The sequence below is a fragment of the Anarhichas minor genome, unplaced genomic scaffold, assembly GCF_050575085.1.
Source record: "Anarhichas minor isolate MPS153535 unplaced genomic scaffold, ASM5057508v1 ptg000052l, whole genome shotgun sequence".
Lineage (NCBI taxonomy): Eukaryota > Metazoa > Chordata > Actinopteri > Perciformes > Anarhichadidae > Anarhichas > Anarhichas minor.
The window spans coordinates 522,633-546,983 of NW_027466498.1; the positions used below are offsets into that span (position 1 = coordinate 522,633).

At 41.7% G+C, this 24,351-nt stretch overlaps 1 protein-coding gene across 2 annotated transcripts in view; it reads left to right on the forward strand.

Annotated features, from left to right (window-relative positions):
• The window catches only part of LOC142931497 (leucine-rich repeat and fibronectin type III domain-containing protein 1-like protein), a 46,935-nt gene extending 22,807 nt beyond the window's left edge, over nucleotides 1–24,128 (forward strand). The window contains exons 7-9 of one of the 2 annotated variants that reach the window (XM_076075443.1): nucleotides 21,948–22,131; nucleotides 23,086–23,325; nucleotides 23,405–24,128. In XM_076075443.1, coding sequence (XP_075931558.1) covers nucleotides 21,948–22,131; nucleotides 23,086–23,325; nucleotides 23,405–23,509 — 529 coding nt within the window. In that variant the 3' untranslated portion in view covers nucleotides 23,510–24,128. Of the gene's footprint in view, nucleotides 1–21,947; nucleotides 22,132–23,085; nucleotides 23,326–23,384 lie in introns of both variants that reach the window. The other variant, XM_076075444.1, reaches the window with a different exon arrangement.
• Nucleotides 24,129–24,351: the final 223 nt, after the last annotated feature.

Sequence of the window (24,351 nt, forward strand, 5' to 3'; positions counted from 1 at the left end):
TACAACGTAAGCTTGTGAACACACCGAAGTCGACTTTTCGACTCTTGAAATGGGACCATCCGAGGAGCACGTGAATGCAGCATGAGTGTGTGTGTGTGTGTTGTGTGTGTGCTCCTTTCCGTCTGTCTTTGCTCCAAACACACATCATCCCTGTGTGAGTCGTTATCACCAAGGTCTTCCGTGCGTAGGAGTCTGTTTCAGGGTTTTTCAGGCTGTCAGGTTTTTTTTAAATAAACAGCTCAGTGAGCAACAAAAGACGAGTAAGCTGAAGAAAAAAACAATGTGACTTGGCTTCGGGCAACAGATATCAGATCGGTTCAATTATTTATCTCACGAAACATTTTTTGTTTCAAAAAGCACAAATTAGGATTTAGGATATTATCGTCATAATTCAGAGTTTAATGCATTCTATTTCTGAAGGACACATCCTAAAACACAACAACATGACATGAATTCTAGGTGAGGTGTACAGGAGGTGTAGAGTCCACGCTGGATCAAACAATTGTTAATGAAAACCCTAAATCTTCCTGTACCTATTGGTGTTGTGCTCTCGGCCAGGGATGACACGAGACCGTATCAGAGCTCGGGGGTCTGCATGGAAGAGTCAGGACCCCCAGCAGGGTACAGGCATCAGACAGGTGGAGACAAAGAAATCAGTGGCTGCTGGTGGGAGCCTGCAATAGACTGCTGAATGGAAAGTAAAAGATGTAGTGGCACAAATATGAAAATTAATGAGTAAAGCCAGACAGAACATTAAGATTAATGTAATGTAATCACTACTTAAAACAAAGAATATGCAGAAAAATGCTGAAAGGGGAAAGAGTCTATGCAGCAAAAACTCTTTGAACTCTGCAGTAAAAACACAAATACATCGGACAAAGATACTGTCCAGAGAACATAAAGTGTTCATGCAGTGCAAATTAGGAAGCCATAAATCAGATCAAACGATGATGTGATAATCTATAATGTATATTAAATAGTGCCGTTTTTGAGGAGTAAATGAGCAGTGAAACTTCCCTGAAGGATTTTTTAGGTCCGTCACCAAAACCCTGAATCCTCCAGGCAGCAGCTGATTTGCACATCCTAATCACCAGATGTGGATTTCAGAGCATGTTTCAGACTCGAGCTGCCAAGTGGCTGAGTGGGGACCCTCGATCGGCCCGTGATCGTGAGTGACCGCTGGATGGTCCCATCAGCCACTTCAGCCAGCTCTGTAACCTAGCAACGTCATTCAGGATGCATAATTGAGTGTTATTACCAAGCATTTGGAGAGCTGACAGATGACAGTTTGAAATGTGTCCACAGCTTCAATTCTCATTTTGACCAAAAACCATTCGATTGGAGAGAACATGTGGTCAAGTGCAGGGCGTCCAAATGGATCATTTACGGTTGAACTATGGGGGTGAGCTCATGATTTTCCCGTAATTCGTTTTTATCTCCACCCACGAGTGTGTATTTAATGCCCCGTTCGTCACATTGGACGCCGTAATAAAAATATCGTCAAAAGTCGAAGCGCCGAAAACACCGGTCTTCCCTTTCATTTAAGTGGCGGTGGTCCATATGGGATGCTGGGAAAACAAAATTGCAACAGAATCAACTTTTGGAGAAATGCTACGCGACGACAACCAGAGTATGGGAAGTGAAACAAAACCGCTCTCTCCGTTTTTACACCGGCCGCTGTTGCTCCCTTGAGCCCGGCGTTTACACCCTATAGTTGCTCCAGCGGAGCCTCCATCAGATTTAGACTGGGTGAGTAAGGGTTGAGAGGGTGGGGTCCAGAAAACAGATCAACTAAAAGAGTCACAAGTTAGCATTCTTTCAGAAACAACATTTCTTTTTGGCAAATATTATTTAGCATTAGAGTCCAGAATCTACAGCATTAAGGAATATGGCTGAAATCAATGCTCTAATATTAATAATACTATTTTACCGTATCAGTATATATCACATTATGGCAGAAGTATGCGTGATCACAAACAATCAAATTGATTGTGTCTATGCAATGATTTGTGTTGCACTATTATGTATTTCTAAAGACACATTTTTTACAAGTTAATGGATGAAGGTCTCAAGACCCTGATCGTCTTTGATCAGAAACTTTGTCCCTGCTGGCCACCATACACGCTCCTCCATTATAAACAGGCAGTCAGCTCTTTGTGCTCCGGCTTTTTGTGGCCTCCCTCAAGCACCCGTTTCAGCTCACAGTAGCAGTGCTTCGACTTTTGACTCTGAGAGCAAAACATTTCATAACACAAGTGGAGCTCTCTGGCCTCTCCACTGTACACTGCAATAGAGGAGACTCACGACGCCCACTCTGCCCTCTCTGCCCCGCCTCTGCAGTCTGGTGCCTGGCTTTACAGAGACTCTGCAGTCAGAGCGCAACACCGCGCTCCACATCATCACATACTGAGGCACGCGCTGCACTCTGCAACGCACCACATACATTGTTGTAATTACGGTACAGGGGTTAAACTCAGATTTGTGTGCACTTGAGAAATCATAAAAATAATTTTAGAATCAAACTATTTACAGTCGAAATGTAGAGAAGTCTGCAACTCTAAACACAACGTATTTGTTGACGCATGTAATATAGTAGTATCTACATTTCAGAAGACGTGTGCCTCTAACAGCACCCCGACTCCCAAAATATGCTCACAGCTCATTGTAGATGTTAATCTAAGAGCTGAGAGGAAAATGAAGAATTGGAGGCTGTTGCATGCTATAACCAGGCTGTAAACCCTTAAGCAGTGGTGGGCCGTGCATTTTATAGCTGGGCCTTCACTGCTGCCCTGCAGCTGAAATACCACCTTATAACCACATGATAGCGCCACAGCTATTATTCATTTCTAAGGCTGTAACTATATACGTCTTCGTATTAAACCGTTCGGTACGAGGCTTACATATGTTTGAATAATGCTAGAAGCTTAAATTCAGGACAACATAATGTTTTCTGCGCTCATGGAGGACAGTGGTTCTCAGCTGTGGGACCCACCATCATTCCTTAATGACAAGTCGCGACCCACAGAGATCGACTTAGGATTTTACTTTCACAACTTGAACATTGTACGTACTGCTCTGCAATGTCTTCCCTCGTCTCAGCCCCCTGTGTCATGGTGTGTGGTACATCTCACTCGGGTCAGAATGCCCATATTTGATTGGCTGAGCTGCATCACATGATGTGATTCACTACCCGACTAAGCCTCTGCTGTTAAGTTTCGTTTCACGATAGTCACGTGCTCGCCCACTGACCAATCACAGCACACTCTGCACCTCGCGGCAGAGCTGCACATGGACACTGAGCTGCACGTAATGCTGACGTCATTATAGGCCGGCTAGCAGGCTCTGACACGTCAAAGAATACGCCCAACATGTCAAACTAAAGATCTGATTGGTTGAACATTATGACAATCAACAATATCGTCCCCATTTACTTAAACTGCACATGGATGCAGGTGAGAGTCTGAAGGCCTCGGGCCTCTGTTCTTACCTAGAGACACAGAGGTGAAATCTGATTGGATAAAAGCTCTACTTAAAACAAGCTGCAACTGAGGAAGACAGTAGCTGTGCAATGAGAAAATAAGATAATGGGGAAAATATTTTTATAAATTATAATACATGTAGTGTATTTAAAAAAAATTATTAAATTATAAAATAGCTATAACTTTGTGATTCTGTTTAGGCCAGCAGAGAAGGCCTTGCAGGCCCTGACGGCCCACCACTGCCCTTAAGAATAGCATGTCCATTTAAGGTGGGACATTTTCTGCGTGGTCTTCTCTAACAGTTTCGGAATGCAACTGAACAATCGGGCCCTAACCAACCCAACCAAAGTCCTTCTGTTGCCTAAACTTAACCACACACAGGACTCATGGCCGTTACACATCGGGGCATCAACCAATCACTTTGCGCGGAACATACAGACATATTTAAAAGATATACACTATAGTGCACAACAATATAGAGGCTCTGCAGTACTAACCAGGAAGGACAACTTTGTTACTCCTTTCTCTCTTGACAAAGGAAGCGAAGACCAGATCCACTCACATCCATTCTTACCTTTCACAATAAAAGCTATAGACTGCCTAACTGTTTCCCAGAAGGAACTCAAATCCACTCAGAGCATTTAGGTAAAAGGAAACTCAATAAAACAGCTTAAAGTAAAAAATAATTAGCCAGAAGCTGCTCTGGGTCAATAAGATCCTGGTAGTTGGTCGTCTGCCTGCACAAAGCTATTTTAAACTGTTATTGAAAAAGTGTTGCAACTACAGCAAATCGGCATTACTGCCGGTAAAAATAGTATATATTTCACATTTTCTTGTTGTTTATTTTTCACGCCCCCAGTGTGTAAAGGCCTTCAGGATGTGAACCGCATGTGTGAAGAAAATGATGTAACTAAAGCTAATCTTAACAGCATTCTCTTTAACAGCTTCACAATGCAACAGAAAATGGAGAGAACTGGCAGTAGTAGATGATGAACGTGTCAGCTTGCACAGTTTTCAAAACTGCAATCTTATAACATCGTATCCTAAGACAATGTTTGCTTTATTCTTAGAGACATTTTGTCACACTTTTGTTAACACTAAATATCCTTCTACTTGGATGAGAATCTCTTGACATATTAACATAATGACATATAGGGCAACGCATATTTTACAATTGTGTGTCTGCTCAACGATGCGTATAATATCTTACTATATATATATATATATTTTATGCGTTTGCCTACAAAAGTCCAGCAACACGTGTGAATTTCCACTCGTTACATGCATACCGTGTTTTCAAAATAAACTTAGTTAAAACAAAAACCAACAAAACTACTGAGAAAAAGATCGTGGTTTGGGTCACACTAACTTTGGAAGTGAGGTTACTTGAGCACGCAGGTTACTTGACAAACAACTCAATGTTGACTTTGCGTTTCACACAAACAGTTATGTTCTGAGTGAAAGACCACTCGTTTTTTGTTCATCCATCTCCCCTCCTGCCCATCCTGTGTGGGTTTTTTTGTGGTCTTCATACTTCCTGGTTCATGATTACGTGGATTGCATACAAATGGATTCGTAGGTATACGAACGCTGTGTGAGAACAGCCTGCTGCACAACATGTGCCATTTTGAGAGTAGTACACTTGGATCAAAGTGTTCAAGAAGAGAGTCTGCAGCAGACCATTTGAAATCTACATGAGGGAGCTCTCTGCACCTCCTCTGCATTCTCAGAGCAGTGGCAGTCAGAGCAGTGAAGGAGGGAGGCACTACTGTAGGAGTGTGTCCACCGTTAGAACAAGTAGACAGATACTGACAAACATTTTGTTCAGATCCTCATGTGGACAACAAAGTGAGAACTGCAGTATCAGCAAAAGTATTGAAACCTGCGATACCTGTGAAATCTCACCAGTTCTTGGTCAAAGACACCTCTACCCCACACTGTTCTAAAAGTGCGGATGCAGTTAGCTTCCCCACAAATGGCTCGTCCAAACTGTGCACGGCCTTTTTTTAACCTTTATCTTTCCAGGGAAAGCCGAGTGAGCCGGCCTGCTGTTATTCCCCGGCTTGCTTCAACATTCACATTTGGGAGCTGTCCAATACTGCTTGAACTGCATTAACCGCAGTCAGCCGGTGGTGCGGCAGCAGCAGCAGCTCTGTGTTCATCGTGGAGGTTGTTGAGGGATGGCGGGAAGCGAGATGGGGTTTTGCTCATTCAATTTCCCAGCCGCTGATCTTCCAGTCCGAACCCTGCCGGCTCTTCCCTGTAGGCCGCTGCTGCCCTATCATAATGGCGTGACAAATGGGGCAATGAGATTTTTAGAAGTTCAGTGACCATCATCACGGCTCTAATTTCTGCCCGTGCCACAGGGGAGTACAGTTCAGCTGAACAAATTATGCATTACACACGAAATAGATGTAAGAAACCTTCTCCAGGTTTTTTTAATTGGGCACAAATCAACAGATGTGTCCTCTCCCACTAGCATAGCCTGTCCTCTTCTTTCCCTTTAAGCTGTAACATGAGGAGAAGATACACAGCAGCGAACATCACTACAGCTCACAGTATTCAGTGGAAGACTGACCCAAATGTAGCTGCACAAAAAGAAATGTTGGAGACAGGAAATAAGGTCGAGAACAAGGGTGCTGTAATTTAACAATGCAATGTTCATGTCCCTTTTTTTAAGAATAATAAGTAAACTGTTTTACATAGGTTTTTTATTTGGGAACAAATATAATGAAATATAATTTCTGAATCAGTTCATTCTATTCTACTGGGGGAAAAATGTAAGGAAGAATTAAATGTTTGGATGAAGGCTGTGATATATGTAATTAATAAAATAATTATTTCACTATATAGGAAGTTTGGTAAGAAAACGTTTTGGGCGTTATGTAGTAATAATAATGGTTCATAAAGAGATGGTGTGAAATTGCTTAGTTTTAAGTCAAAACCTTCACATTTTCTTAGTACCTCTAAACCCACTATTTCCTATATTCACTGTAGAAATAATGAGGAACACGTGAATAAGGAAAGTACTGGCACTGTATATTATACATATATATATATTTATATATATGTAAAGTCATTACCCAGAGAGGTTGGAAGGACATGTACTTTTCTAAAACGATACGTGTCTGAGTAGAAACCTGTGGAGCTAATATTAGCTGAGTACATCATTGGCTAGCGTTAGCATTTCTATGCTACGATAGGGAGTGCAGTTAGTGACAGTGTGAGCTCCATGATAGGTCTGACACCTTGATGGAGTGACGGGGGGCGGGGCTTAGCGAAGGGTATATGACATCTATTTTAAAATGTGTTTGGCAAAACAAGTCAGTGGTGCATAGAAGCAGAGTTGGTAAAACTGTAAATCTGAAGTAGACCAATCATTTTTCAGAAAAAGGAGCAATTCGGGTCAGAAAAGTTTGAAAGGAGTATGGGCGAGAGAGAGAGAGAGAGAGAGAGAGAGAGAGAGAGAGAGAGAGAGGAAGCTGGTTTGGAGGTGCAGTCAGACTGCATGGTTTCCATCAGCACCTCCTCCTCCTCCTCGGTGCCTCTGTGGGTTGTTTTCTTTTGTTTTTTTTCATCTCAGTTTCATCAAACTCTCAGGTTTTCAGCTAAACGTGCTGCGCTGGCAGAAAAGTCGTGAACCGAACCGTCGAGATAACAGATCGACATGTCCTCATCTCCCCCCCCCCCCCCCCCCCCCTCTATCTCTCTTTCTCTCTCTCTCCGTCCCTCCCCTCTGTGCCTGTTGGAGGGGATGACGAGTGGAAAGGAAGTTTTATTTTTACAATGTGCCGTCCTCCTTTTTCAGTTTTGCCTCAGGGTAAGAATAACCTGACCAGCTTTATCCTTCACCTCTCTCTCTCTCTCTCTCTCTCTCTCTCTCTCTCTCTCTCTCGTGCTTACTCTCTCTCTCACACAGACTAAGGATTATGGGTCCAGGGAGAGATCAACCTCTTTCAGCACCAGGAAATGAATCTATTGATTCCCCCTCCTTTTAATATTCTCTTCTGCTTCTCTTTCTCTTTCTGTCCCGAAACGGAATATGTGTCTGCATGAAATGCTTTACAAAGTGTGTGTGTGTGCGTGTGTGTGTGTGTGTGTGTGTGTGAAGAGTGTGCGTGTGTGTGTGTGCATTTTAATTTGTGCGTGTGCCGGCTTTCTAACTACCATCCTGCCCGGCCCTCGAACGAGAGAGATTAAAGAAGAGAGAGAGGCAGAACGGAGAAGTAGAAAGACGGAGGGAGGCGGTGATGGAGGAGGGGTGGCTTGATGCAGGATTTTTCTTTGACTCAGTCGATATAGGTGGAAGTGAAGGAGGAAGGAGGGAGGAAGAAAGGGGAGCAAGGGTGCAGGAAATGACAGCCGATCAGATTCTGCTGAGATGATGAGGCATCAGCTTTCCTCTTCTTCTGCTACACCTCTCTTTTTTCTATCACTCTATCAGTGCACAGACCTTTCAGAAAGTCATTGTAATGTCATCTTTCTTCTCTTTCTCTTCCCTCGCTCCATCTCCCAGTATCACCTCCGTGCGTACCTCGTCCCTCCTGCCCCTCCCCGTCTTTTTTTTCCCTCCTCTCTGCTCTTCCTCCGTCAGCCAAATGTCACGTTGTCCCGCTCGGTCTCCAGTTAGCAAAAACCTGAAGTACAGAAGATGACAGCCGGGCTTTTAGGCCAACATCAAATCAAAAGGTTTTCTCCACTGTTCACACTCACAGCTCGGCTCTCAGTGTCATTGCTCCAGACGGCGGGGGGTCGGATCTTACATCATCAAAACAATCATTTTCAGAGTTTCCCATGTCAGCGAAAGACATTAGGAATTATTCTTAGTGGCTCTGAGAATGGCGATCTCAGACAGTCGTGCCAGCGCATGTACAATTAATTTTAGCTTGAAATGTCCACTTGTCCAATACTTTAGTTTATGACGGCTGCCTCTACAAGCAATGACTAGATCCTCATTAGCCCCAGTTGTACTGTGAGGCCGATGCTTAGGTAACCTTTCATTTGTATGTTGCTAAAGTCAGAAAAATCAGCCATGTCTCCTAAAAACTACATTCCCCCACAACAAATGTGCATTGTGAATTATATGTCGAGGGAAACAATTCTACAATGTGAACCACGTGTTTCAAACTGATTCAAACTGTTTAAAACTAAGAACATAATCCGAGAGAAAATACGTTTCCCTCGAAACGTTATTGAGGCTGCAGGTTAGTTCTATGGGAAAGTAATGTTATAGAAAGCAGGGCTTGTAACAATGTATGCATACAGTAAGCCTAATGTTTACCAAAAAGAAGAAATAATTTGATAAAAAGTAAACGTAAATATATTTAAATATATGTATGTAAAAGTACTTATATTTAAATATATTTACGTTTACTTTTTATCAAATTATTTCTTATTGATAACAATGTATGTAAAAGTACTTAAACCCGAGGTAGCACGGAGTCACCTGTGCCAAGAGGTGATGATGATGACACAGAAGATGTTTTGGAGCAGCAGAATTAACATCTCAGTCATCTATTCGGCCCCCCACACAGCAGACCAGTATCTGTATCTGACACCATTATCTCTTGACCTTGCTCCCCTGCCTCAGTCACTTGTTCAGCTTCCCTTTACCAAACACACCCACACATGTCTGCATGTGTGTAGCTCCTACAGGAAACCCAACCTGAGGCCACGCTGACCTTTTCCTACTAATGATGGCCACTCTCTTCTCTGCCAGCCGTCTCTCTTTTCATCTCTCTCTTTGTCTGACTCACCCTCTCTGCATTGTATGCCCTGTCAGTTTCTCTCCGTCTCTGTTCCCATTCAAATCTCAAGCAAGTCCTATTCAGACTCATACAGTTTAGAAAAGCTACTTCCATCCAGCTGAATTGTAGTCCATGTCTTTGTTGTGGTCTGTAGGTAAAGATAGGAAAATATGGCCTCTTGACATTCACTCCTCTTTGTTATCTAAAGATGTGCATTATAGTCAGAATGTCTTCTATGTTCTTGCACCACTGATCAGTGTCACCCTAAGGCCAATCTGGTCTTTCCTAGCAGGACCATTTAAGACCAGCAACACTTAAAGAGTCAGCTCACCCACATTACAACAACATGAAATCAGAGCCCGTCTCATCATGTCGTTTTTAACAGCCTCCGAACCTTCTGCTTCCAGGCTGGTCTCGTCCAGCATTCGTAGCTATACCTGCGAAAAATTATGCGCCATAATTTGTAGATGTCCCACAAAATAGTTTTGTTTTCAAGCCACGTCATCGTGAACAAGGAAAAGACGGCAAAAGCTCCCACAGGGCAAGAGGGGAGGTAGATGGGTCCAACAAAACCATCTTTCACTCAGAAGGCCGCTGTTCGTTTCAAATGTGAAACGAGAAGTCACCGTCAATGTGTTTATTTTCTCATTTAACTGGAGTACTTCAGTTACGGCACTGAGTAGTTTCCTGTGAACACGGACTGTATGCATGTAACGAGCAGAACTCCACATGCGTTGCTGGATTTTTGTAAAAAAACACTCGAAAAATGTTACTAGTATACATTTTAACAGTGGAGATGAATAGTGAGTTTCATTTGTGCTCCTCGACTAACAATTCAATAGCCTCGTGTCTTTGACAAAAGAGCTTTTACAGAGACTTGTTCTTTAGCAGAAGGTAGTAGGAGGGAAAACTGATGGGATTTACATCTGTGGATTATGAGGACGAAGGATGTTGTGGATAAACACTCTGTTGTTGAGTTTTCAATGCCGTAAATGCTGAAAGCAATCAATTCACCTTCATTGTATTGTGGTGATGAAGACAGCAGAGATCTCCAAAGCTCAGCAAATGAAAGCTAAATTATCTGCATGCCTTAAAATCACAGAAGTTTTGTTAATTAGTTATGTTGTTTAACTCACCCCTTAAATGCTGCGGTTTAGTGTATTTAGTAATAAACTCTGTTTGCTCCACACACGACGGACCGGTTATTGATCTCTTCGGAGTGGAAATTAAATTCATCACCATTTAAAATGTGTATTCTGGAATAACTTTGATTTCTTTTTATGTGTGATTTTCTGCTAACAGGTCTTGTTACATGCTACAAGTATCCATGCAGCTATTTCCCTCAGTTCAAATATTGAATGTAACTTATTGTGTTTTCATCCTGCACACCAGTTTAAACATCATTCACTGCTCAAACAGACAGGAAGGACTTTTTACCGTTTATTATTTCAGACAGGATTGTTTTTTCTTTCTTTAGCTGCTGCTGTTTGTATTATCTGTGAGATACCGAGCACACATTATGTTGGTGTATTGAGTTGTGAAAGAGACATCTTACTAGATGTGTGCCTGGACAGGTTCCATGCTTCTTTTTATTTATTTATATTTGATCCGTCTCTTCATCTACGCAAGGATGCTTGCTTGTTCTTCCTCTACTCATCCCCCTCACCATCCCCCTCTCCTCAATTCATCTTGTCTAGTTTGTTTTCCTCTCCTCTGCTCTCTTTCTTTCCTTGTTGATATTCAGAGGATGATGGCGATGAAACTCTCACCCTGACCTTGTGTCTTGCTCAGGGAATCATCCATGTGTATTTTATACCTTCAGTGTCCTGTGGAATCTCCATAAAGTCACCTTTTCAGGAATTGAAAGAATAAAAGAAAGTTCTGTTGATGTTGTTCGGATCTTGATTGACGTCACAATGAATTGTCGGGAATCGAGTTCCATGTTCCATGAAAGGCTATTTGGTCATTAAACGGGTTCACTCTTTCTCCTGGTGTTGGATTATTGGATTATTGGATTATTGGTGAGCATTTCTCTCAGTGTCTTCAGATGGCTGACACCCTGGCAGGTGCTTCCCTCAGGTGCAGAACTAATTGTATAGCTCTGACTCACTGCTGTCAATTACACACTTGGCTTGTTGTCCGGCTCTCAGTAGGGTGTTGTCTCAGTACACTTTTGTTCAAAAAGCCCTTCTTGGCATGCTCCCATCATGCCTCTGTGGTTTTATCTGGTGGGAAATAACTGGACAGTTTACGAGACGTTGTTTCTGTCTTCAACAAAATGCTGTAATGTCACAGAATGTTTCGTTTGAATGCTTGTGTTTTATGTCATGGAGTGAGTCTGTTAATGTTTTATTTGTGTTGCTGCCGGTCTGCACAAAACCTCTTTGAAAATGTGATCAAATCAAGACATCAGTCAAGTTTTTATCCCTCTGCATAAAATAATTTACTTTACATCACAGGTTATGTTTTAGAAATGTTTACTTATTTTTGTTATTTTTAGGGGGTTTGACACATTTTGAACCAAACACCATACATGTAGTCTTTTTTATATGAAGGACTAACTGGTTTACCAATGCCGATTCTTTTACTATTTAAAGGCATTTTCTGGTTCTTCACTTAGCAACAAAGAAACTAAACATTAGTGTTCACAGTGATGGATTACACAGATCAGGGTGAGAGTCTCATATGAGATTTGAATACCATACGGAGATGAATAGAACCCAAAAGCTGTTAATGGAGAATAAATGCAATGGGAAAGAATAACCACAATCTGAAACTGCAGCCTACAGCATACATTCCAGAAGGGTCTACAGAAATGATTAGAATACATGATTTGTATGGAGTGCCACTTTTTAAAATATTTAATATAAATATTCAATCAATAAATAAATAAACAAATAAATACATAAACACATGATTAAATAAAGGAATATGGCAACGACATGAATAAATATAGCATTGAAAGAAACTTTGAAATAAATAGATGAGGCAACAAATATATAAATGTATATAAATATATAAATGAGTCAGTGTGGTTCAATAAATATATGATTATCATTAGTTGTATTAGTAGAAGTTGTAATCTGATAAACGAGCCCCAGTTATTTGAATAGATGTAAAAATAAAAAATATGGGATATAAATGTGATATTAGGAAACACAAATGAAACAAAACAATACATAAATAAAATAAATACATTACAAATTACAATCATAAAATTGAATTGAATAAAAGTATTCCTCTTTAAAAAATTAAAAAATGTGTTTATTTATCCAACCATATTGACTCATTTATATATTTAGATTCATTTATATATTTATTGGCTTTAGTATGTATTTGTTTATGTATGTATTTATTAAATATTGAATCAAACGTGTTCTAAATGGGACGGTATGCCTCAAACTTCAAGGACTGCATATACTTGAGTGGCTCAAGATTGTGCTAAGTACAATACTGGAGTAAATGTGTGTTTGTATTTAGTTATTTTACACAAGCATGTTTTTATGCTAATCGTAATTTAGTTTTTTCTGCAGCTTTTTTCTTTGTAGGAGGAGACATTATGTTTCTCTGATGCCCCGACCAGGCCAGCATCGTCAAGATTGATTCCAGTCTGAAAGGGTTTTGGGTTTGCCACAGCCATTGGTTCAGGTGTTGGCACAAAGGCTATGCAAAGATTGCAGACATGATTAAAAAAAGCACAATGTTGGTAAGGTAAACTGGCACCAAGCAGCTGACCAACCTCCTCCTTAAGAGCTTTACTGACGCCGTCACGCTACTTCCACATTTGTACGTGAGAGACAAGAGTGATACTCCTCACAGCCGTCAGCTAAACGTCGGCCATTTAAGGCAATCAAACGAACGACAGGGGCTGTCATTTTCCATGTGAGAACAGGACCTCAATGCTCATTGGTAATGACCTTAAAGTTATCGATCTTATCCAGAGTTAAGTGGGAATGACGGCAGTGTCTTGTTGACAGTTAAACAGGATTACAGTGCAGCCAATACAGGAATCAAACCTGCGACCTTTACTCCAGAGACAATAAAAGATGTAAGCGGCCGTTTCCAGAAGCAGATCGAAATACATTTCTCTCAGTTTAGCACTGTGTCATTTAATAATGGAACATAAAGCGAATGGGAGCTTATGGCCATTTCATACATATAGCTTGCAACCCGAGTGATGTGTTGGATTTAGTGTCGTGCCTCGTATGAAATCCTGAGTGGCTCTATTTCATACGGCTGTGGCCACTGCATTATTCACAAAGCTGTCATGGCCAGATGGAGAGGCACCACTTGAGTTCATGCTTCTCTCTAAATCCTACGTGGCGTTCAACGTATTTCATGTCATTATGAGCACTGCATTATTCACAGCCTTAAATGACACACACTGCTATGCTGACGTAGTTAAACTGCTGTTAACTTGGATCTTTGCCTGATTTTCCATTGTTCAGGTTTCTAACTTGTTCCGTGCCCAAGGCAAGGGTAATACAGACTATAAAGGATGACTTTCACTGTCTGTATGCTCCAACTGCTGCTGTACATTTCATTTGAGTACGTCATAACTCAGTCTGCTTACAAATACACTAAGAAGCTGGGTTAACACAAGGACGTAAAGTCTGTCTCATAAGGCTTTTGCACAAGTCCGTATTTTTCCCGCCATCTGATAAAAATCTTAACAAGACAATACAAGACAAAAGTGAATTCATTTTGAGGGCGCAATGGATGATGCTAGTCCCATCGGGGCTGATGAATGACTGACATTAGCAAGAAGCTATCGTTTAGCTGCCTCGAGCACAATCACTTCACTGTTTAACCTTTTGTACATCCTTGTTCTGCAATCACCTGGCACAATATTTCAATTGCGCATCTCTGTATTTTCTTTGTTTGTCGTAAAGTGCTTTGTGCCGGGAGACGAATGAACCAAGTGAATCGGCTTATCGGACGCCATCTTGGATGATAACGTTTGCATGTACAGTGGCTCTCAGTTTTGGAGTCGGTGTGTAAACGTGACACAAGTTATATGAGGTCGTATTTATTTTTAAATGTTTTTAAAAAGATGGACTTGGCAAATGTCTTTACTATAATGAGCCGAATAACAGTCAATGGTTTGAGTGCCTTGTTGTCATATTTCACTCTAAAAGAAGAACGAAAATGGAATTCATATAATTAATATTTAAGTATGCTGAGTCGCCATGATGAGTAATTTGACCATGACATGTAAAACCATTGGAGTGACCCTTTAACTAATGAATATTGCTGGTTAAGGATGGTTGAGTGTATCTGCTCCTCCTATAATATATGTCATAATGCAACATGGTCAAAATGAGAAATCTAGGAATCCAGCATTTCGGGATGAGCAAAAAAAAGCAGTGTTTCATAAACAGAATAGAATAGAATTCCTTTATCAGCACTCCTGACGGTGCATTCACACATATCAAACTCTAGTACAAAACAAAGATGGATAATCCCGGGTGCCTTTGCACTACTTCTCCCTGTGTACCTGGTCCCATTGTATTTGTCATTTTGCTCTTTTCTGGACGTGGACTTTTTGTTTTCATGTTTCACTTGTAGATATTCTGTTGGCTTCTAGACCAATGTGATCTCACTGAGATACATGGAATGACCACGACCTCTCAACGGCGCATTATGTGGTGGTGGTGGCACGTAATGTAAAAACAAATGGCACCACGTGTACGTTTTGCTTGGATGTTTTCTTTATCACAATCACCTTTAATCGTCGGCACACGTCCCGTGTGTGCCTGCATTTGGGCCCTGCTCCTCTGCCTGCCTGCTGCCTTGTGCTGACGTCACAGTAAGATAGTTAAGATATTTGCTGAGTTGTAGTGGCCCTACAAACAAGTTGCCATAACGCGCCTTCCTCCGCCCCTTGAGCTACACAGGGTTTAGAACAGTCAACCCTGACAGGGCTGCTGTATTTGCTGTGTAAAGTTCTGTCTCCAAGCCTCCGGCTGAGACATGAGTTACCTCCTGCAGCAACAGGGCCACAGGCAACAATAGTAGCTGTACATTTAGAGTGTGTGTGTGTGCGTGCGTGTGTGTGTGAAAGACAGATAGAGCCTGAGGCCTTCATTCAACCATTACTGTGACCCAGAACTCTGCAACACTTATAAACCAGACATCTATAATAGACCTGGTGTGTCTCTCTTTATTACACAAAAACATACACACACACACACGCTCGCTCATATACACACTGAGGCACTTTTCTGTAGAGACACTATCACTAAAATAGACACTATCTATCTTTTTCCTTTTATTCTCCCTCCCTGATTCCCTCTCTGAAACACACACACACACACACACACACACACACACACACACACACACAAAGCCCGGCGGGTCAGGCTAGGCTTTATAATTCCATTTCTTGTCTCGTCACCTCCGCTCCAGTTTTGATAAATAGGTACTGCCCTGCACCGGCTGACACCTGAATAATATATAGGAGGCATACACAGACCCACAGGTACACACACACACACACACAAAGGACATGCACACCTGCAGAGAAACACAAAGCTAGAGAGAATACAGGTGTCAACACAAATACAAAGACACACACAAGCACACACTCTCTCTTGGTCTCTCAGATCCAGTAGTAATCCATAATAAATTAGAGTACCACCAGAGCAGATTGTACGAGGTTGACGCTGATGATAATGTGAAATGTTTAAAGCTGTATGAACCTAACACAGAAGCAAACAGTTGGCTACTTGCACACTTAGCCGACACAGAGCTATGGGGGCATGATTGCAGCAGAACTATTTGCAGATGTCTGCGGAGAGTTTTGTAACTGAATCTCTTCCACACATTTACAAATCGGATTACGCACACACAGATTGAGATGCAGTTACACAACTCTTCACACACATTTAGTCAGTTTAGCTCACGAAATAGTTTTGCTACAATGATGACCCCATACAGACACGATTATTCGTTCGGAGTGGTGTTTGCAGATGTGGGATGTGGGTCGTTGTTTTGAAAGTCACAACTAAGTCTTTTTCACTCAAGTCCAAGGAGTCCTGAGTCTTAAACAAGGCTGTGCTCTTCACCAAATATAATACCATTTGTGTCTCTCTCTCTGTCATTTTTGACCTGCACTTGTTTTGCATAGTGCATTTTGTTTTTTGTTGACCACTGTGTATTTTTTGTATGCAAAGAAAATATTCTTTGGTATCATTTTTTAACCAACTGCCGTTCTTTGTGGTTCTATTCTGCAACTTCATCGGATGCTGTCCGATTGGTTCAAACAAAGTGGATCTAGGGAGTCAAGTGTCGATTTTCTGGTAATTATTTTAAAAAATCTGGAAATTAATTGATTCTTGGAACACTTTTTGAATAACTTTTTAATCTTTTGGGCTAGGGGAAAGGTGTCAAGTATTTTCAAATCAAAAGGCTCAAGTCCGAGTGACGCAACGAGTCATAGTGACAAAGTCCAAGTCGTCTAAAGTTATCAAATTTGTGACTTGAATCTTGTGACTCGAGTCCAGGTCTCTCGATGTCTTCCTGATGAATGCAAGTCCAACATTCTTTAAGCACTGGTTTACGGAGGAGTTAAGTCCATATTTAATAACCTCAATATTCACCTTCAATGACGTGAATATAAGTATTGTCGAGGTGTAGTAAGTAAAGTAAGGCTGTGGAGATCGGGGTGGTGGAAGGGCACGATATAGTAACCTAAACATATTTATGGTTTCTTTTTCCTGCCCCAAACTATCGTTTTTATTTTCAAAATCCACTTTGGGTCAACCTCTTCCTCTTAAAGCAGGAGATGTCCTTATGTCCACCTATATTCCTGCATGTTTGTGTTTTTCCTCCAGTGTGTGTGTGTGTGTGTGTGTGTGTGTGTGTGTGTGTGTGTGTGTGTGTGTGTGTGTGTGTGCGTAACAGAGCGAATGAGCGGCTCCGGCGTTAGCAGTAATCTTGGTGGTTCAGAGGGTGGCCTAGTTCACAGCTCCCATGTTTCTCCGCTCAGTTATCATTTTATCGATAACATCTCCCAGAATACTCCGTCTTTGTTCTTTTTTCCCCTCAGTTCTTTTTACAAGCTGTTCCCTCGTCTTTTCTCCATCACTATCTCAACTCAAATTAGTTAAGGAATCAGGGCCGATTTATGATCGTCTTAAAGGAGGCACAGTTAACGCTTTTCTGCTGCTTTTGAGTCTGAACAGCCACCGTGAGGCCAGTTTTCTGCCACCCGCAGCAACTTTGTTTCAGTAGTTTCAAGGTTGAAACCCTCACTTCCTGTTATGGTGAAGAGGGACACGACTGACGAGTAGATGTTACATTACCATATGTACCATTCTGACAGTGGAGACGCTGTCCATGTTGATGGAGATCTCCGCCCACCGAATTTCTGTGCATTTCTAAGTGCAAAGTTGTTGCTACAACGCTGGCCGCTGATAAACCTACGCCCCTCACATGTCCTGGATTCAGACAGGCCCATCCCAACTGTTTATCTGCATGCGTGAGGACATACAAGCTGCCACATGGGAATAACACGCTGTCATTGGTCGACATCGTCTAGGATGCAGCTCCTGGGAGAGTCTGGAGGTAGCCGGTTATTCTGGAGAAATAATAAAACCTGTGAGTCACATTCTGGAGAAGTTTACTGGCGGGAGGAGAGCTCCAAGATGACTTTTACTTTTGAAACGTAAAACAGCAACAGTGAGTAAACCGTTAGCAGAGCAGCTGTAGCAACAACAGTTCTGTGCGTGTGTTTCTGCTCAGCAGTGTTTACGAGCACCTGACTTCTGCATGTCACCGCCCCAATATGAAGCACCGCCCTAAACACTTTGGATTGGTTCTGCTGTACAGGTCTTTGAAATCTCGATAATTCTTTTCCCCCAGTTTTAGCAGCAAACCCGGGAGCTTGTTTTCAGCCTCTTTTTGAGGTAGCATTTAGAGTCTGTGTTCACGGCAATGAAGAAACATGCAACATTTGCTCTTTTCCTCTCTTTCTATGTGAAAGTGGAAATGTGACATGTTGTGTAGGTTTCCATCTGCTGCTTTTGCAAAGCAAATATTTGACCAATTGTTCCAATAAAATGTGCAGTGTATTGTATTACAATATTATATCATAACAGAGTTCGACAGGTTGTGGACATCCCAAAACGTGTGCTGATGTCTTCAACCAAAACACAACAGAGGTTTGAGTTACACTTTTACACTATGCAGGATTTTCTTTTCATATTTTATGATTTCATAACTTTATTGAGCATCATAAAGTTATTTGTCATGAAAACAAAACCTCTTCCACACAGGCTCATATTCATACCATCAAATGTCTGTATGAGGTTCGGTGCTGCTGAACATGTTCACAACAGAAACATGAAGTTGCTGCTACAACGCAGAGTGAGCTAGTTGAGCGTAAAGCTGGAGATAAAGTCTTGTCATCTTGTTTAATGGGATATTAGATATGGTATGAAGTGATAGTGTCAGGTGATGAGCCTAACATTAATATGGATCCTTGTTTCCAGCTCTGAGAGATGTGTAGTAGGCTGTGTGAACCAATCAGGACAGACAGCAAAGAGACTAAAGTGGAACTGGAACAAATGGAAAAAAATGGGTGTGCTGCTTCGGGTCAATATGTTTTTATCATTTGCTCAGTACAGTCTCACCTCTCGTCATCTCTCTTGTTTCTGTCATTTCTGTCTGTGTTGTGTCTCATCTTACCCTCGTTTCTCTGCGTCCTCACTTCTGTATCTTCACGCCCTCACCTCCTTTTCCATCTTCTCTTTCTCCCCTCGTCCCCTCCTTCTCATCACTTGTCCTCAGCGCCTTCGCCATTGTCTGCCTTCTCTTTCCCCATATTTCCTTTTTTTTTTCGCCGCCGTCTTCCTCGCCTCCCCTCTCTCTTTCATCCCACTCTACCTTGTACCATTTGATTTTCAAGTTGAAATTGAAATTGCTACAACGTCCTCCATTGCCTCTTCTCCTCTGCTCTGCCTCTCTTTCCTCTGTGTGTATATTCTTTCCACTTCAATTTTCTACCTCAAATTCAATCTTTAACTGAACAATTGTGTTGGATCTCTACCTCTGACTTCTTTTGGAATAGAAGTCATTTCAATCAGCAAAGCTGCAACATCAATACAATAATCTAGACATGTAAGCATGAGGACTATCAGATATTGATCAGATAGAGACAGAGCGATTAGTGACAGGTCTTCTCTTTGCAGCACCACGTGGAGGTAAAAATGTAACTTCAGTGACACTCCAAAATGTCTAAATAAAATATGACCGTACACTCTGGGTAACAGAAGATCCATCAAACATGATGTCACTTAATATAAACTCATATCAAATTAAAACACTAATAGAAAAGCTATGTGTAACAATCCTTACGGCCCTGGTTCCTAAAGTTTCTGTCCTCATACGATGAAACTGCATTGTGAATTATGTTTTGAGGGAAACATATTTAGCGAACGTTTGCTTTTGATGTATCACAAATGTGTTTTAAATGATTTAGCAAAAGTGCACATTGGGAGGAGATCATTGTGGAGACTGCTGTTCTTGTCTCATGTGACCAAAATTCATTTTTTATCCTCAACATAACCAACTAGTTTTTTTTCAATTTGAGAAAATATAATTTCCTCGAAATGTAATTGAGAGCAGTTAATTGTACAGGATCATCATTTTGTAGGAGACAGGGTTGACAGAGCACTATCTGCAACGCAGTGCATTTGTATGTCATTTAGAAACACACTACATGAGTCAATGTGCATGCAAGTTGATATTTTGCTCTGTTGAAAGGCATCTTTTATTCTATTGACTACGTTTTATTCTGGCAACTGGCTCGCCTCTGAAGACCTTGGACTTTACTTGGACTCGTGTCAAAAGACGTACAGATAACTCCGGCATTTATATCCAGGACAAGCTGGCAGAAAACACAAATAGTATTTGCTGCTGGCAGGGTTCTCTCTGTGAGGCTGAATTGTTAGAGCGTGGCTCTGAGACGGCAAGTAACAGTGAAGAGTTGTGGTATTTTCTGATAGTTTTGACAACAACGGACGGAATAACCCATCCAGCACAACAATAGAATAGGTTTTTCCCAAGTTTTGGTAATCATAAACTTATTGCACAAGGACACAATTGCTTGAACAGTTCGTGGAGACAGAGAGAAGTTCATTTGTGTCAGAATGCAGTTCCTTCATTCTGTCTGGTTGAATGCACAGCAGCAAACCTCTTCACCGTCTGTCTCCACTGTCCTCCACCAGCTCATAATAATTGCCAGAGTCACAGTGAAAAACCAAATAGAATTTTGCTCCTGTGGTTAAGCTCCATGTCTGTAATTACTGTACTATATGGGACTTTCAGGGAATTTCTGCACAGAATATTAAAAGGTTCATGAGATTAATGCTCTGACCAGTTAATCTGACCTCTGCAGCGAGTGCTCCTGTGGTTTGATGTGGATGTCCAAATGGGAGTGATGAACTCTGACACCCAGAAATGGTCTTCTACAAAGAAACATGTGTATGCAACCATATAATCTATAAGGTCCATCTGGATGTGGATGTCTTTTATCTCCATCCGTCCACAGACACCTGGTCGATGACCTTTGTCTCCTAAAGATGACGATGCCTTCCCAGCATCGTTGGTTTTTGTCACTGGCCGTCAACATCTGATACCGATGCATAAGGCACCCTTGAGTGTCTGTAAGAGGTGCACCGGGACTCCAATGTAAACCCATTTGCGGCAATTTTAGACACATTTTAGAACAAAGGAGGAAGTCAGGTGATGTAGTTGGAAGAGTGACAAAGTCCACATAGTGAGGAGGATGGGGTGGATGGATGGGTCAAACAAACACATGACGTTGACCCAGGAGACCACAGTTTGTGTCTGTGGCTCTTTTATTTAATTACCATACATAACTTAACTAACGTAAACAAACATACTTATTTTAACCCAAACCACAAAGTTTTCCTAAACCTAACCAAGTAGTTTTGTTTAAAATCACAACGTTAACCACGTGTTTAAAAGTGTGACCATAGTATCATGCAACGGTTTGAATTTTCCGCTAGTTACACGCATGCAGTCTTTTCAAAATAAACTTCCGTGTTCACAGGGAACAACTTCAGGCAAAAAAAATATTTGGTTAGGTTTAGCAAAAGATCGTGAAATACTTAGTTAGGTTTAAGAATAGATTGTCAACTACTAAGTAAGGTTTAGGCAACAAATCTACTTCGGTTTAGAAAAAGACTGTTGTTTAGGTTACAATAACTATGGAGGTGGCGTTACTAAAGTTACGAGACAAATAAATCACCGTTGACTTCTCATTTCACACGTGGCACGAACAGCGGCCTCCTGGGTGAAAGATCGTTTTTTGTTTGACGTGGGCTTTTGCGGTCTGGTTCACATTCAATTTAATTTTGTGGGATCGCTGGATGCAAAAAGCCTGCACAGTTTGATGCGTATGTCCTGGCCAAGTGTCTTCATGTGAAGAGTTGGGAATGAGAACGTGTTGGGTGTACATAGACAGAATTTTGCTTCATTAGGAGGGAGAATGTAAAGCTAACCAACCACAGGAAACAATCTGAAAGAAGAAGAAGAGGTCTGGATTGTGACTCTTAATGTATCTCTAACTGATATGAACAAAACCAAAGCACCAAATAATCTGTCTCCGCAACCTTCTCCTGTTCTATTAATGACCTACAAATCAGGACATCAAAGAATAAAATGTGTTTGTCTCTGTCTTCCTCTCATTCAGGATGATCCCAGCCAACCACAAGTACTTCCTGCTGAGTGACCTGGCGTCATCGCGGGACTACGAGCTGTGTGTTCTGGCCGTCTATGATGACGGCATCACCGCCCTGACGGGCACCAAGCTGGTGGGCTGCGTGTCCTTCTCCACGGAGACGGAGTACGGACGCTGTCACTCGATACGAGACCAGGTTAGTGTATTACACCTCTGCCAGTCTGACAACGTAAGGAGCCCATTTGGATGAACGCTTTATTTCACAGATCCCAGAGTCACTTTGTAATTAGCTCTAATTAATCTGATAATGCCGACGGTGTTCAATTATGTCATTCCAATTCTTTTGTATCTTAAAGAGTCTTTCACACAGTGCTCAGCAGCAGAGATGAACATGCAACAGTTTATGTTTGGTTGTAAATAACAGGCAAGTATGCAGTTCTACTTATATGGAAAATAAACTTTCCAGTAATACATTAATATAGTTACTGAGGTTTAATTTGATCTAGTCTTTTTTCAGTCATTAACAATGTTGCATTTGTTTCCAGAAAATACTAACCAAATCCTCGATTTCTATTAGACAGCGAAGCATCTATGCATGTTCATACAAATTTCAATAAAAACACGTAAAGTATTTTGGAAATCAAGTTACAATTCTCCCTTTCAGTTCCCAAATGACATTAGTTATTTATTTTCCCTCTATTTGTGTAGTTAACCATAATCCAGCCGCAGTTAATGTGACAAGTCAAAATGGCAGATCTTGAGGTGTTGTGATTTCATAGATGGCAAGTTAAATTAGCCAGTTATCGTCAATTCTTTAAAAAAATAAATAAAATGCTTTTGGTTGCATCACACAATCTTCCTCATCAAAAGGAGTTTGAGCAATTTTCGTTGAACCGTAGATGTTAAAATCAATTCTGGGCCCTTTGAAGGCGTCTTGTTCAGGCTGATGTAAAAGTTTGTTTCCTTGGTCAACGATGAACTTCAAAAAGCAAGTAATTAGCCATCTTTAAAGCTTTAAATAAAAGTGTTTGTTTTGGTTTGTATTCAGTTTTGGATGTTATGATGTTGATAAATCATCTTAGTGAAAGGCGAGGTCAGATGTGCTGATCCACACACTGGGCTAACTATCTTTCTGGATCTTCTCCTTCAGTTCCTGGGAGGTACCATGATCATCATCATCGGGGGAATCATTGTCGCCTCTGTCCTCGTCTTCATCTTCATCCTCCTGATGAAGTACAAGCTCCACAGTAACCATTACAAGCAGAAAGCCGCCGCGCGCCACGCCAACGTCTGCTCCCAGACCAACGGAGGGGGAGCCAATGTCCTGCCTCCGTCGTCCTCCTCTGCAGGGCAGGGTAACTGGAGGACAAACAGACGGGGGAAAGAAAATATGTGACTCGTCTTTGTCATCTGCTCCTAATAATCGACCTCCGTCTCATTGTCTCCTAGGTGGAGGTGCTAATAAAAACTCCCAAACGTCATCGTCAACGGAGGGGATAGGAGGAGCTTCTCTTCGAGGGACGACTGTAGTAGACTTAAATCCCACCCACGACGATGATGCCATCTCCCAATAACACACAAGAAACTGTCAATCAAACCCACAACTCACCAATCTCTGAGCCCAAACCAATACTCCACCTCCCGCCCCTTTCTTTTTTTTTAAATTTGTTTTGTTGCTGGTGCCTGGAGCCAAACTCCACTTAACGCCGAGGAGCGACTCCTGTCATTGGTGAGTAGCTGCTGTTGGGCAAGAACAAGGTGATGGAGGCGGGGAGGAGCACTAGTGATATGCAAAAGTAGCCGCATATCCAGCACCTGCAGGGTCAGGTGTAGGGGTACGGACCGCTGGTGGGGCCCCCGGCGTGGTCACAGACACATAACTTGCACCTTTTTTTTTGTTTTTTTTGCTGCTGCTGCCAGTAAGAAAATAATTCAGTTAAATATGATAGACAGCAGTGCAGACAGCAAGACGGGGGAGGAGAGGCAGAGAGAGAGAGAGAGAGAGAGAGTTTCATTTGAAGTTTGTTTGAACTTGAGATCTGAAACGGACAGGCGCTGAGAGAGGAAGTGACAGAGAGGGCAGTAAACCATGCGGACAAAGTTCATTCAGCCTGCACGGCTGAGCACCAACTGAACACTCTTCCGTTAGAAAAACACGCTTTAATGAACAGTCACTCACCTGGATAAGGGACACACACACACACACACACACACACACACACGCACAACTGGGTGGTGCTGCTTGGCAATGCTGCTTCCTCAGCTTGAATGAAATAGGCACTCACCATTAAATGACTCTGTGCATAGAGCCTATACAGTGCACACACACACGCACATACACAGAATTATCTGGTAACATCACCTATTGCACGTGTGAGGAATGATTCATCACCATACGGACATCTAGGAACTAACG